The sequence below is a fragment of the Echinops telfairi genome, unplaced genomic scaffold (assembly GCF_000313985.2).
Source record: "Echinops telfairi isolate 266 unplaced genomic scaffold, ASM31398v2 ScPeMD7_53;HRSCAF=182, whole genome shotgun sequence".
Lineage (NCBI taxonomy): Eukaryota > Metazoa > Chordata > Mammalia > Afrosoricida > Tenrecidae > Echinops > Echinops telfairi.
Genome location: NW_022103951.1, coordinates 6578964 through 6595709, shown reverse-complemented (window position 1 = coordinate 6595709; position 16746 = coordinate 6578964). Strand labels below are relative to the sequence as shown.

The following is a 16746-nucleotide window of genomic DNA, read 5'->3' as shown; positions in this document are numbered from 1 at the left end:
ATAAAAAATAAAAAGTTTGAGATGCCTAATATTACATGTACATATATCAAACCTATTGCCATCAAGTCAATTCTCACTCATAGGGAACCCATTTAACGTTTACTAGATTGTAAGTTTTTATAGGAGCAGAAGGCCTCGTCTTTCTTCCACAGAGTCACTGGTGGGTTTGAACCCTTAACCTTGTGGCTTCCCCAACAGTGCCACCAGGGCTCCAATATTATATAGAAAAAGCTAATTTAAATTAATCTTTTATGTACGCAATGATTGTAGAATGAAAAATTCATTAAAAAATTATTTTTTCAGTTCTTCCCTAATAGGTTGAACTTCTGTAAGAAACCCTTCACAGGAGAAAAGGCCTGAATATCTAACTACTCCCATCTAGATGATAATCTAGAAAGCCCTATGGGGCAGTTCTGCCCTGTCACCCAGGATTGCTATGGGTTGGAATAAACTTGATGGCACTTAGTAAGAAGAAACTATTATAAATTGCTTGTAAGCAAATGTTTCTTCATTAAATTATTAATAACAAAAATGAAAACAGGTTTTACTTCAGGGAAAATTCTTCTGGGAAAAAATTCAAATTCAAAAGAAGTGTCATTTATATTTAGTTGATATATTTATGAATTGCTCTTGTCATTAGTAAATATCTTTAAACAGACTTATAAAATGTTCTTTATAATGTAATGACAAGCTATATATAATCTCCAAGATACCTCATAGATAATCTATCAGAATCTGAACAGGATGCTATTTTATTTGCAATAACTTAAACTTTTTTCTTGAGAGAGGAATACTGCAATTCAAATTAAGACATGAATTCCAAATTAGATATACTGTATTTAGGGAGAGGGAAGAGTATAATTCCAACAGAAAAAGGAGTACTAATGAAATTTTTAGTGAGGTACCGTCAGACTTGTAGTATTTCAAATCATTAGTGGCAACCCAGGGGATGGTAAGTAATATTTCCTTCATGAAAATCAAAAGCAGACTGGTCCCAAGAAGGTGAAAGCTGAATATATCCCAAATGTGTCCCACCTTTCCAAACTACTGTCACCTCTGACATCAACCACCACCTTCTCCACTTGGTATACATCTCCCTTACATCCCAAGGTCCTGCAACTCACTACAGTGGCCATTCAGAACTCACAACATAAAGGAAAATGCCTGCATCTTGTGGATGCTGGTAGTTCTCAAATCATAATTCAGACATCTGTCAGGGGGATCCTCCTTATCCACAAGGTTGTGGAAGCCAGAAAATTAGGTCTAAGAACTGAAGGTTCTTGAAGAGAAAGGCAGACCAGATGTAGGATCTGAAGGATGAGCTCCACTCTTGGCTCTTGCTGGCAGTGAGATCCCATTTCCTGCCTCTCAGAGGGTTCATTTTGAACTCAGCTGGATGGCAATCACAATGAACCCTGTTAACAATTACTTATAGGTGAAACCTGCCAGTATCTTCCTCAACCTTCTATTTAAAAAAAAGTATTGGGACATAATCAAATATCATACAATTCACTAGTTCAATCATACCAAGAAGAGTTATAGAACCATTACCACAATCCATTTTAGAACATTTTCTTCTTGTACTCCTTGTTATTTTAGTACCCCATTTCCCCCCAGCCTCCCCTGCCATACCCACAAGGAACCATTGTTCTAGTTGCTGTCTCTATAGAGTAGTGGTTCTCAACCTTCCTAATGCCACGACCTTTTAATAGTTCCTCATGTTGTGGTGACCCCCCTCAACCATAAAATTATTTTCGTTGCTACTTCATCACTGTAATTTTGCTACTGTTTTCAATCGGGTGACCCCTGTGAAAGGGCCGCTTGACCCCCAAAGGGGTCGCGACCTACAGGTTGAGAACCGCTGCTATAGAGTCACCCATTTTGGATTTCACATACTGAAAAACATGCAGAAACAAAAAACAACGAAACAAAAAGGCTAACAACAAAACAATAAAATATTGAAAAGCTCAGTTGAAAACTGAAAATATTACAAACTAGAAAAAATTTAAAAATGGGTTAATTGGAAGATCAAATAATAAGGTATTACATTTTAAACTAACTACATCTGTTATCTCCTTTCCAGTGCACTCTCTCTAATAGCAAAGCTATTCGTATCCCTGATCTATGTTCAAAAGGGATTCAGCAGAGGCTTAATCCACCTGTACTTCACCTTGACTTTTTTTTAACTGATAAAATTTTTAAGTGGGTTGAAAGGGGAACCAAATCAAGTATTACATTTTAACCTGGCTATACTGACTCTAATCGTCTCTGCACTACACTTGTGATACAAGGTATCCACATCCCTTGACTATGGTCAGAGGGAAATCACTGTTATTGAAAGTTTGGCCTTATCACCAACTCCCATTGTTTGTGAAAACAGTGTCCAGTCACTTAAGAATTTAATCTGTACAAGTCAATAATTCATATTGCAGTTCTTTGCCATCTACACTGACATAACCTTCCTTTCTCCAGTGTGTTTTATATTCCCCCAACTTCTTGCCCTGACTCATTCAGGAAAAGATCATTTGGTGGGAGTTATAGAGACTTTGCCTAGAAGAGCCACATTAAATAATTCACTGGAGAGTGTCAAAAAGTTCACAAACTCCATTTTCTCATGAACGTTTTGAAACCTCCTCAAAAAACACATAAATTGGCATTTAATCTGTATGCACCCAAAACTTCCTTTTCCTCCTTTTTTTCTCACCAAGTCCTCTCTTTCTATAATTATCAATATTTTAAACACTGAATTTCATAGTCAGAAGGTCCCCAATTGTCGTTGGCTTAATATAGTTAAATACACTATATTATTATGTTTTCAAACTCCCATGTACTTTATTTTCCATTTCAATTGTTGTCACCACCCGTTTAACATGAGAGAAATATGAATGTGGAAGAATGGGATGGAAGGATCCTGCATAGGTGATTTACAGTCTTACTCAGAACACTAGTCTAAGCTCTGAGCTCTTTAAGCAAATAACAATCTTCCTATTACTCAGTTTCATAAATTATAAAAGGAGTATAAATTAAACTTTGTCTCTAGGTTCAACCAAGTTCTAACGTTCTTTGCGTTTTATGATTTCTTTAAAATGAGGATATCTTTAGTTTTAAACATGATGGCAAAATGCATGTTTCCATGTGGTATAATCAAGAAAACCCATTGATCAGATTGACTATCCTTTCTTAGGGGAGGGTGTTACAACTCACACTGGTGCTATAAATCTTTATTGTACCTTACTAAATCTTCCCATCTTCTCCTAAGGTTTACTAGAGATGATCCTATGATTTTTTTTTCTTATTAGAAAATGGTAAAAAGCTTTATTACAACTTTATTACATTTATATTGATTCATGTAATATTCTCAAATAATAAAGTTATATTATTTAGCGTGAAATAATATAACTAAACATTGAAAACAGAGGCTAAGAAAAATAATTATCTTGTGTTTTTTAATTTAAACGTTAGGTTATAATTATTTTGCTCACTTAAGGGAAACAGCATTTTCCTGGGATATAGATTCATGATTGTGTGTATATATATACACACATAAACATTGTAACTCACAGTAGCCCCATAGCCTGTACATAGTAAAGTTTTCAATAAGTATTTTATTGAATGTATAAAATATTGACCTAAGGTTTCTCCCTTTCTTTTTATAATTCAGAATTATGGCTTGGAAACAGAAAATCTAAAAACCCTCTCTCACAAGTTGAATGCATCTGCCAAAAATCTACAGAATTTTATAACAGGAAGGAGAAGGAGTGGCCATTATGATGGGAGGACCAGCAGAAAATTGCCAAATGACTTTCTGACCTCTGTTGTTGATCTGATTGGAGCAGCTAAGAGTCTTCTTGCCTGGTTGGACAGGTAAAAAATTTTACATGTTTTATAGACACCCTTTGTATTCTTTAATATTTTCCTGTAAAAGGACGTGCACAGGTACAGGAGTAATAAATAATAAATGACTAATTCTGATTCACTATAATACAGGTTGAGGTCAAACATATTTTTCTTTTGTAAAATTTTCTATCCAACCAAGCAGCCAATTAATAATTATTCCCTGATAATTGCAAAATTCCCTTCTGTTTTTATGTCATTATTTAGCTGTTTGTTCACACCATGCTTTGCAGGTCTCTTTCCTCTTGCTTTAGTCATTCTTTCTTATTATTTACATTATATAGTTTCTCTAGATATTATTAACCTTTAGAAAATTTCCAATTTTGTTAATTTCTATTTGTCTTGGGACATAATAAAAAACAAACAAAAAGATAAGCATGTTCCCATGGAGTCCATCCTGACCCATAGTGACCTTGTAGACATTAGAACTTCATGTAGGCTCTAAAGCTTTATGGAATCAGGCTGCTAAATCTCCTTGCGCCCCTGCCCCCCCCCCTAGTGGATTTTAAGTGCAGACTTTTCACTTAGCACCCAAGAGCTTAACTACTCCACCACCAGAGCTACCCTTAGAAGACATAAAATAATACAAAATTTTCATACTATTAAATAAAATACATTAAGTTGAATTTGAGTGTGTGGAGGAGATGGTTTCAAAAATTTTGTGGAAAGCATAGTCTAAAGTAATAGAATTTTTATGTTAACTTCAAATGAACCTTTTACTGTGAATTAGGTAAAGGTGTACAGAGCAGATCATCTCTTACATTCAATAGTTCATATACATTTTGTTTCATCTCAATGTCATTGAATACCCAATCTGTAATATCACTTAACCCACTTCTACTCATTTCCTGTTTTATTCTTCCTACTTTCTTTTCCCTTTTAAACGTATTCCTTTGGCAAATTCTACCCTTTTGAGCTCAAATGGTTGATTATTCTAAGATGTTCATACATCCAAAGTGTTATTTTCCCATTATAGAACTGCCCTTTTTTGTTTAAATGAAAATGAGCCAGTTAGTTCCAGACCTAAAGTGTGACTAAGTACCATCATGTCAAGATGCTCCCAATCTCGATCTGGTCCAGTCACCTTGTCTTTTTATGATTTTGAATTTTGCTCCACACATTTTTCTCCCCATCTATCCAAAACCTTCTAAAATGATTTTTTCTTTTTCAGAGCAATTGGTAGTGGTAGTCCAGCACTAGCTTCTGGTGTCAAGGTTGTGGAGACTGATGTTCAAGTGGCTTATTAATCCATTGGACTAATCGTCTTCATATGTCTTTGATTTCTATCACTATTCTCTCACCTGGACTAAGAAAGACTGTTAGTTGTATCTTAGATGGCCTGTTATGAGTTTTTCTTTAAAAAAATCATTTTATGGGGGGCTCTTGAAGCTCTTAAGACAATCCATATATCCATCCATTGTATCAAGCACATTTCCACATATGTTGCCATCAGCATTTCAAAACATTTTCTTGCTATTTGAGTCCTTGGTATCAGCTCATTTTCCCCCCTCCCTCATGAACCCTTGATAATTTTTTTTCATGTGTTGCACCAACGACTGTCTCCCTTCACCCACTTTTCTGTTATCCATCCCCCCTAGAAGGAGGTTATATGTAGATCATTGTGATTGATTCCCCCTTTCTCCCCCCACCTTCCCTCACCCTCCTGGTATCGCTACACTCATTATTGGTCATAAGGGGTTTATCTGTCTTGAAGTTCCTAGTTGTGAGCCAGATTTGTAAGGTAAAACTGGGGTCATGATAGTGTCAGGGGGGATGGGGAGGAAGCATTAAAGAGCAGCAGTAAAGTTGTATGTTTCATTGGTGCTGTACTGTACTCTGAGTGGCTCTTCTCTTCCTTGTGATCCTTCTGTAAGGTGATGTCCAATTGTCTACAGATGGACTTTGGGTCTCCACTCCATTTTCCCCTTCATTCACATTGATAGGATTTTTTGTTCTGGGATTTTTGAGGCCTGACTCCTGATCCCATCAACACCTCATGATCACACAGGCTGGTGTGCTTCTTCCATGTGGGCTTTTATGCTTCTCTGTTAGCTTGTCGCTTGTTTATCTTCAAGCCTTTAAGACCCCAGCCCCAGATGCTTTATCTTTTGATAGCCAGGCAGTATCAGCTTTCTTTACCACATTTACTTATGCACCCATTTTTGTCTTCAGTGATTTTGTCAGGAAGGTGAGCATCACACAAAAATAGACTGAAAATAAAAAGATGAAAAAATCAAGCTAATGACAATCAGAAAAGAACAAGAGTGGCAATATTGACTTCTTATAAAATAGACTTTAAGACACAAAGCACCATAAGAAACAAAGAAGAAGGGTATTGTATAATGTTTAAAGGGTCAATTGAAAAGAGGATAAGACCATGATAAATATCTTTGAAAGATCTCAAATGACATAACTCAACCTCTAGAAGAATAAAAGGGAGAAATAGGCAAATTGACAATAATAGTAGGACACTTCAATATAACACTTTCAATGATGAACAGAACAAGTAGAAAGAAACTTAACAAAGACATAGAATATCAAACAACACAGTCAACTTGACCTCATAAACATATATAGAACACTCCACCAAACAATAATACACTATACATTATTTTCCAGGACACATGGAAGATTCTCAAGAATAGCCCATATGTTAGGCCACAAAGCAAGCCTCAATACATTTATAAACATCAATATATTGGAGAGAATCTTTTCATATCACACACTATAAAAATTAGAAACCACTAATAGAAAGATCAAAGTAAACTTTAAATACATGGAAATTGAATAGCACCCTTCTGGGTACTACAGAAAAATTTTAAATGAGACTTAAAAATTTTCATGAGTCAAATTACAGTGAAAACGACATACTAAAACCTTAGGCACATAGCAAAAGAAGTGCACAGAGGGAAATTTACAACAATAAATGCACGCATCAAGAAAAAAACAAAAGCAACACCTTAGCCGAACATCTCCAACCATTAGGATAAGTGCATCAAAGGTAGGTTTCACAATTAGAAGAAAACAAACAATAAGAGCAAAAATAAATTAAACCAAAAGTAATGGAAAAAATCAACAAGAAGTTGATTTTTGAAAGGATTAATAAAATCAACAAATTACTAACAAAGCTACCAAAAGAAAAGATACAAATAACACTAATAATAAGGAATAAAGTGAGCAATGTATAAATAATTAACAGCCTTTCAAAAGCTTCCTTGTATAATTATATGTAATAGACTGTGCTATAATGATTAACAGTAATTTTAAAGTATTCTTTCTTTTCTACCAAACCAAAAGCCAAAATCACTGCCATCAGATTGATGCTGATTTCACTCAGAGGGACCTTCTAGGACAGGGTAGGATCTACTCTTGGGAGTTTCCAAGATGTAATTCTTTTTTTTTTTTATTTAAAAAACTTTTATTGCTAACTGAATTGACAATTTATAGAGCAGATCAGTTTTCCATTAAAAAATGCATATACTTTTTTCATTTCAATACTCACAATGTACCATCACTTATCCCACTTCCTCCCTGTTTCCTGTTTCCACTTTTTATTCTTCCGAATTTTGTCCTTGGGTAAATGCCTGCCCCTGGCTCTCAAATGGTTCATTATTCTGAGATATGTGTACCTCTCTTGGGTTATTGCTCTCCTTAAAAACTTGTCTATTGCTGGGCTGAAAATTGAGCCATGGGGCTAAATACATTTCCAGACCTGAAGGGTTACTAAGGGACCAAGTCTTGGGAGGTCTACAAGTGTCTGACAAGCAAGCTTGGTGTTTTGAAGATGTAACTCTTAAAGCCCCGTTTTTCTCCTGAGCAGTGGCTGGTGATTTTTGAACTGCTGACCTTGCGGTTAGCAGCCCAATGTGTAAACACTATACCTCCAGAGCTCCCACTTCTGCCTCATAAGAAAGTCTAATAATATATATTAGAATTATTTATTCTTGAAGAAATGTCAATAGCATATGTATAATTAGCTGTTTTAAAATACAAATCTGGCTAGACCAGAGGATGTACATTGATACAGAGAGCAACTGGAAACACAGGGAATCCAGGACAGATGAGATCTGTGGTGAGAGTGGCAATGCTTGGAGGGTGGAGGGAATTTGGGGTGAAAAGGGGGAACCGATTATAAGAATCTATGTATAGCCTCCTCCCTGGGGGATGGACAGCAGAGAAGAGGGTGGGGGAGACCTCAGACAGTGTAACATAAGACAAAATAATAATTTATTAATTATGAATGGTGTAAGGGGGCGGGGGGGGGAGATGAGCTGATTTTAAGGGCTCAAGTCGAAGGCGAATGTTTTGAGAATGATGATGGCAACAAATGTACATATGTGCTTGACATAATGGATGTTAGTATGGATTGTGATAAGAATTGTACGAGCCCCCAATAAAATGATTTAAAAAATAAAATATGAGGCCTTATATTAACAGTAACTTATCTTTTTAAAGATAAAAGTTCAAGTAATTTTGTTTCATTTCATGTTTTAAAAATTTATATATTTTCATATAAACCTACAACATAAACTAGATGAGCTTTGCTTTGAAGATACATCTCTTTCATGGTCACATTTGGAGTACCTTCCAACCGGAAGGCCTTATCTTCTAGCACTGTTTTAGACAATACTCGACTGGTATTTTTCTATTTTCCTTAGCCAATTTTTAAAAGTAGGTTTTCAGGTCCTTCTTCCTAGTTGGTCTTAGTCTGGAAGCTCTGATAAAACCTATTCACCAGAGGTGACTATGCTGGTATTTGAAATACAAGTGGCATGACTTCTGGCATCATACCAAGACCTGTCACCAAAGTTAGACAGACTGGTGGTCGTTCTCCTAAATGACCACTTGAAATGTAATGAGGCATGATAACTTCGTGATAGTTGTACAATATTCAGTGAAAAGATCTTGCTCAGAAAGAAGGTGCACATATAGATCGATATTTGGGAAGTTAAAATGCAATTGAGATTTAAAGTCATAGATATGTTACCCTGGTCTGTGGAGAGTTTTAGAATTAATTCCTCATATTTTGCCCTATTTTCTATAAAACTTATAACTTTCTAATACAGTATATAGTTTACTTTATAAATTCAATTTCATTAATTATATGTATCCATGAACTTCATCTATTCCCCAAACAAATCTTTCAGTATGTTTTCTTTATCTTAAGTAAGGGGTCTGGTTTTTAAAAATTGTTTGTTTTTGAAGAACTTATAACTTAAATGCTTAATTAGGAAAGTTCCATGGGAATGGTGCTGATTAAATTTTTAATGTTTGTCAGTATAGATTGGCTTTAATGATGGCGATTAAAAATAGCCAGTGCCGTAAAATATTGCCACGAATTTAGCATTTAATCTTAGATTATTTCATTGGGATGAAGTACCATATAATGCTTTACTGAAATTTTTTTAAAATTTAAAGATGGATATTTTGATACTAAATAACTGGTTTTATTTTTTAATAGCATGGGTAAATGATTTTGGCATTCAAAAATCTTATTATGTTTTAGAGAGAACTTGGATGCACAACCATAAGATTTAAGCTTATTAGAATTTTCATTTTATGTATGACACAGGGAAGAAGGAAAATATAAACAAAATATCACTAGTTTTATATACTGAATTTGATGCTTTACTTATATGAACTCACTGAACCTTCACAAAACCTTATCTTTATCCTAATTTCACGTATGAGAAATTAAGCTTTGTCTAAAGTTAATTTTCCGGTGTGGACATTATAATTTGAACCTAATTTTGTATGACACTAAAGCTCACATTGTTTCTCCTTTTTCATGCCATCTCCTTTTGAAAGCTAATTCTTAAGGATTTTAGGAAGTGATTTTCAGGAAAACAGCATTTAAATATTTACAATTTAATGTTTATCTTCAATGCTAAATAACAAGAAAGAAGTTTTCCTAGTGTTAACGTTTGTTGTTTGGTGTCTTTGAGTTGATTCTCACTATGCACAACAGAATGAAGCCCTACCCAGTCCTGTGCCAACCTCCCAATAGTTAGGTTGGAGCCTATTGTTACAGCCACTATGTCAATCCAACTTCTTGAGGGTCTTCCTCTTTTTCACTGCCCCTCTCCTCTACCAAGCATCCTTTTCCAGGAACTGTTCCTTCCTGACATGTCCAAAGTACACATTGTGACTACATCTTCTACGATATCTGCATTCTTCTGGCAGTCTCTAGTGTAGTCAAGATTTTTCTCCCAAACTATAATTCATATATATAAATTCTTCTTAGGTTTTCTTTATTCATTCTCCAGCTTTTGCACACATATTAGATAATTTGAAAGTACCATGAGTTGGTCAGGCACAAAATCGTGCTATGAAATTTTATTTATAGAAAAGCATTTTTCCCTGTAGGAAAAAGGTCTTGTTTTCCCTATAGCTTTACCTATAATTTTATTGTTTATAAAAACTTTTCAAGACCATTCTGTTTTGATTAACTTAATGAAATACAGTTATCATTCAAACTCATTTTCATGTTTAAGATAGAATTAGTATGGTAGGGGGGAATGTTTAATACTAAAAAACATTGCCATTCATTTAAATGATATTTTCATATACCAGCTCTTTATCTTTTGACTAAGATAAAATCTAAGCCAAACAAAATTCCTCTCTTCCTCCCATTTTAAATATTGAATTGGCTGTAAATGCAGAGTTTGCCAGAGGGAAAGCCTCAGAGAGGCATCACAGTTGGTAGCTTTACTGTGTACTTTCAATGTGTGGTTAGTTGTCTATTTTTAACCTACATCCTGCTGTTTTTCACACCTCATCTTTCTTGCAGTTTTCTATGGCTTTGCCAAATCAATCTGTGCTTCAGGGTTTACAGATTACTGTATGTATGTATTGCATTGTGTAGTAGATTTAATGAAAATATTCAAAATGAGTATAAAATTTGTTGCCTCATATAAGAGAAGATTTTAACTAATGCCCTCTTCCATGATTGGAAACTTTTAATTCTATATCCGGAAAAAAAAGACCCCCTGAGAGATCGACTTTTAAAAGCCCAAGAAAACAACAACAATAACAACAAAAAGCCCCAGAGAGTGTGATTTTGTCTTATTTCCTCTGATCTCCTCATTGCTCTCACTTGGCACCTCAGGTTCTAGAGCAGAGCAGAGTTGATAAGGCTGCCACTGTTCAGTAGACTGTTCATGAGGCTATAACAGTGACATTTGAAATAAGTAAGGTATTATAGATTTTCCTCATTGCTGCATCTAATTGATTAAAGATTTCTGAACGATGAATTATAATGCTTTTGTGTGAAAAGGATGTACAGAGGTTAATTTCTTACAGATCATGGACCTTTGTCCTAAAAGAATAAGCATTATCTTAACCATATGATGATTTAAGGATAATCGCCTATTATGTACCATTTAAATATAATAATTCTCATAATAGCCACTTATTGATGAGCCAAAGATTTAATTTTTTTCTTTCTATATTGAAAACCTTTCCTGCCATGAATTTTATTTCCTTTAGAGTCACTGTATTCTTTTTGAAAAAAGTAGCTTGAGTTCAAAACATTTTTTGAAGTTTTAAAAGAAATTGGTTTGTTTTTTAGCTGATCATTTTCAGTTACTTCAGAGAGATTCATTGCTTTATCTCATCAGTGAGTATTATATCATGGCTGAGTCACCATCTTTGGGAATCTACAATGATGAACCATGTCAGGATTCGTTTATCCTTACATATCGGCATTTACCGGATTTAATGGAACCCTGGTGACATAATGGTATGCAGTTGTCTTCCAACCACTAGGTCCTCAGTTCAAAGGCACTAACCTCAACACGGGAGAATGATGTGGCAGTCTACATCCGTAAAGATACACAATCTCAGAACCCCTTTTTAGGATCTCTAAGAGTCAGAATCGCCTCAGTGGCAAAGGTTGTGGTTTGTTAGTTTGGTATCTTATGTGGAACTGAGTGAAAGGTGATTGAGTTGCTGAGGATTCTAGAGGGGAGTCAAATTCATTTCTAGTACGTTGCCTAAGGTTTCAGCAAATTGACTAAATTTTCACTTTCATCCCATTTGTGTTAGGTTTTGTTTCCTTTTCCTTACATTTAAATTTTGACCTCACCAAAACCTGATTGGAGTTCACAAGTAGGTATCTGGCATTTAGGAGTATAGGAGCACAATACGCTAGGATAGAAGTATTGTAAAGTCTCCGAGTTTTCATTTAATACAAAAAGACTGCTGTTTTCGGTTTATGTATATATAAATGTAAATGTAAATATGAACAGTATATGCGTGAAGGCTTAAAAAAGTTTGCGGTAGAATTCCATTATATCTTTTTTTCCCCATTAATATTCTGAAGTGCCCTCATATTTATTATTTTTACACCAAGTTATTCCATGAAAGATATGAATTCACATATATAATAGATATAGTATTGGATAAATGCTTGGCAAGTTCATAGAGGCATACTATTAGTGTTGAAGTGTGGCTTAAAAAATGTCCACTCATACTTTCTAGATTTGAGTAGCAGCCCTACCACTTACTAGTTGCCTGGCCTTGTATAAATCACTTAACCTTCTCTTCCTTACATTTCTCATCTCAAAAAAGTCATTATAAGGATTAAATTATTTAATATATTTAAAGTATTTAGATCAGTGGCTGGAAAATAGTAAATCCCCAGTAAGTATTAACAATAGTTATTTCAAACAAACAAGCAAACCCACTGCAGTTCAGTCGATTCTTATTCAGACTATAGAACAGTATATAACTGCCCCCATAGAATTTCCAAAGATGGTTATTATTACTAGTTCATAATTGTCAATATTTCATGGTGATAAAATATAATCAGTTACTGTCAGGCAAATTCCAATTCATGGTGACCTCATATATGTCAGAGTAGAATTGTTCTCCATGTGATTTTCAGTGGCTGAATTTTTGGAAATAGATCTCCAGGCCTTTATTCTGAGGCACTTGAACTTCCAACTTTTGGGTTAGCAGCCGACTGTCATTAGCCGTTTATGTCATTTAGGGACTTCTTCAGGAATATACTGCATTAAAAATCTTAGGGTTCATTAGGTAAATAGTGTATTCTTAAAATGCTCTCTCTCTTTTTTTTGCTTTTGATGTAGCAGAGACCATGAAAGACATTCCAATGAACTTACAAATATTAAGAAATGAAACAAATAAATTTAATGAAAAGCAAACATTATTTATTTCATTTACTTATCCCAAGTATTTCTTCACATTAAAAATTGTGATCACAGATAATTTTTATCAACATTTAACCTTCAAAACAATTCATTTTGTATTATTCAAAATCTTGTTTTACATTATTAGTATATAGGAACTTTTCAAAATCTGTTTCTATTCATGGTAATTTTCTTTTTTCCTTTATAGATCACCGTTTGCTGCTGTGACAGACTATTCAGTCACAAGAAATAATGTCATACAACTCTGCTTGGAATTGACAACTATCGTGCAACAGGTATTAGCTCACAGACATTCCTTCTATTAATGTATTCATGTAAATTACCATATCCTATTAATGTATTTCATATTCTGACAAGAAAACTTTTTTCAAAACTTGTATACAAGATGCTTGTCTCGAAGTTTCTCATTCAAAGACAAGTGGTCCTAAAGAATTTATATATGTAAATATTTATTGGGAAATTATGCATATAGCTACAAAAATAAGGGTTTTATTCACCAGAGGAAGTAAAAGGTACCCAAACCTCTCAAGACATAATTAGATTCTAATGTCTTTTAATCTCACACTTTCAATGGAGATGACTAAGTTATTTTGCCTTTCACAAAATTAAATACCCCAGTCAAATAACAACTAAGACGTTTGAGCTAAATCGCTATTATTTCTTACTTGTTCAATTATTAGTTTACATACACACACATAAAATCATTTTAACATTGATGTAATTCCATGTTCTGTTTTCCTACTTTAGTTATCATGTAAACCACAGATCCCTAAGTCAAATGCTTGGTTTAAGGAAAGGTTGAGTGGTAGAATCTGGGGTAAATTCAATAATACATAAATCAGACCAAACTCACTGCCATGCAGTTGATTCTGGCTCATAACAGCCTAATAGAGGATAAAGTAGAACTGCCCTATATGGTTTCCAAGTATACTCTTATGAGTCTTTACAGAAGCAGACTGCCACACCTTTCTCCTATGGAGTGGCAGATGGGTTGGAACTTTTCAGTTCCCAACCAAGAACTTGAACAACTGTGCCACTACGCCCCCTCAGTAGTACATATCACACAATGATATGTTTAAATCTAATACCAAAACACATCAGAGAGGTCTGAAGCCTACACATACTGCTTTGTGGAAATCTGACGTAGTTGTTGCTTTCTCAGAGGGCCATTGTGTTGGATAGTTTGGGGAAGTGGGTAATTTAATGTATGCCTCTATCCCTGTCCTTCATTACCAGGAATGATTATGAATTTGTAATATTGCTTATACTTTATCAAATAAATACATTTCAGCAATATACATTAAAATTTTTCAGTAAAATGTCTGTTGTACTGTATGGATTTTATTTGCAAGTTTTTATACTTTTTCATTATGTATAGGAGATTATGACTTAATTGTGTAGTATGTCGGATAATCAATCAAAATATATCATGGAAATAATAAAATTAGCAACTCATTGCTATTAGATAACAGGACGTACATAAAGACAATGAACATATGAGCTTCGAAATACCCTAATAGTCTCATTGCATGTCTTCATCTTTGGAATAAATTTCATAATATTACAATTTCTGAATTTCATAATATCCCAGAGAACAGTAGGGATAAAACTGACATTCTAGGATGTGGGTTAGCAAATTTGTAAAGTTTCTAATAGTAAATATATATGACTTGGAGGTCATATGGTCTCTCTGTTGTTTTAATGTCCTATTTTATTTTTCTGGGTTCTAGCCTTTACGTTGCAAAGATCACACAAATTTAATTTAAAAATTAATTAAAGGATTTATTAAGGAAGTTAACAGGTTGTAATGCCAGTGAGAAATGCTCAATGTAGCTCTTTATCAGGACACATAACAAAGTTCTTTCAGGTCTAATAAATGCCCAAAGAGGAATACTACTCTGCTGGAAACCTCAACCCTAAGGCATTCAACCCAAGCTCCAAGGGTCAACAAACTCAGTTCCCTGACTTAAGTGCCCAGAGACACCCTACTCCAATAAGTCTCAGTCCAAAGCCAGTCAGCTTCACTTATATGGGACATGGAAGTTCAGCTTTCTCAATTACGTGCCGAGAGATACCCCACTCCACAAGCCAGCCTCCTGCACAAAAGCACTCCAAAAGCACGCAGCTTTACTTGCTCCATGGGTTGGGAAGTCTATCACTCCGTTCCATGTTCTGGTTCCTGGTTCTGCTGTGGCTCCTCTGATGTTACAGCTGTCTTCTGAATCTAGCAAGATCACAGCACAGGATCTCGGCTTCACTCCTGGCTCTTGCTAGTAATGAGATCCTTTTTTCTGATTCTCAGAGGGCTCATTTTATACACAGCAGGTTGGCATTCCAGGGAAAACCTGTTCACAATTACGTACAGGTAAATCCTATCAGTATATCTTCCCACCTTCTTACCAGTCTCATGAAGGAAAAGGTTGTTTGTTGGGAGTTAGAGACTTTGGCTAGAAGAGCCACATTACATAATTCCTTGCTCTTGCAATCTCTTACGATTGCTCAGCTCTGCTATTGTTGCACAAAAGCATTCATAGACAATGTGTAAATGAGTGGGCATGGCAATGTTCCAATAAAATTTGACTTGCAAACAGAGGCAGCAGGGTGAATTTGGCCCTTAGGTACAAAGTTATGTTCTAGGTCTAGGGCAATGCTAGTCTAGTGGGGTCTAAGGACCAGCATCATCATCAGATCTACTGTAGTACTGCTTAGGAGCCTGCAAGTTTACTGGTCTCCTAGGTGATTCTAGTTCTTATACATTGTTCTAGGTCACAGATTTAAAGAATAATACTATATATTATTTATATAATTTTTCTAGTAATTTTGTATTATCAGTGACATTTCTTATAAAATTTTATGCTTTAAAGCTGTGTTTCTTTTAAAGGTATTAAACTTGACCACAAGCTAGGGGTGTAGTTATCAGATTATTAATTTATTCCATTTTACACTAGAGAAAGGAATTTGTTCTCATTTAAAGTGTACCTATTGCACAGTATTTGTAGCAAACCTATATAACCACTTAGTAGTGGGTATGTGATTAGTTGCAATATGAATACAAACAGAAGTAATAATAATGTAACAATTATACTTGTTATCCTGGTTTGTGCCAAATTCTGTGATAACTAAATTAGGCATAATGTAATATTTTTCATTTATAGATAAGACTCAAAACAATTGAAATATACTATGTAGTTAAATGAAAAAATTAAAAGTTATTTTCACTTTTTAACACTCAAGAAACCAATATTTGTTGCCAGTTCTTTGTGAAAATACTCAATCTGATGTAAATAGCCAAATAGTTTTATTTCCACACATAATTATAACAGTAAATTAACTGGACAACTTTTGAGTAACTGATCAACATGGTGATGTTTTGTAAATCTTGACTCCAATAGTAAATAGCAATAATGATATTTTTTCTTGAATATTGAAGAATAACAGTAGGGATTAGTTTTTATCTAATTTGTGGATAACTAACATTTTTTCTATCAATAGGGGATAAGCAAAGTAATCATGGAAGGAAAGAGTAGCTATTTTTTTTAACTGTCAAAGGGTGGACATTCGGGAGAGAGCATGGTGCCCCAACAGGCTGGACTGGAAAACACTCTTAAAGGCCAGCGATCCTTGAACTAACTACAAGCTTTTCTTTCTTGGTATATTTTAATTTGTTCTTTGTCAGTGG

At 34.6% G+C, this 16746-nt stretch overlaps 1 protein-coding gene across 6 annotated transcripts in view; it reads left to right on the top strand.

Annotated features, from left to right (window-relative positions):
- Window positions 1-16746, top strand: part of CNKSR2 (connector enhancer of kinase suppressor of Ras 2) — a 294934-nt gene that overhangs the window by 67001 nt on the left and 211187 nt on the right. For all 6 annotated transcript variants that reach the window (XM_030885794.2, XM_030885793.2, XM_004709920.2 and 3 more), the window contains exons 3-4: window positions 3662-3864; window positions 13255-13342. In XM_030885794.2, coding sequence (XP_030741654.1) covers window positions 3662-3864; window positions 13255-13342 — 291 coding nt within the window. The remainder of the gene's footprint in view (window positions 1-3661; window positions 3865-13254; window positions 13343-16746) is intronic.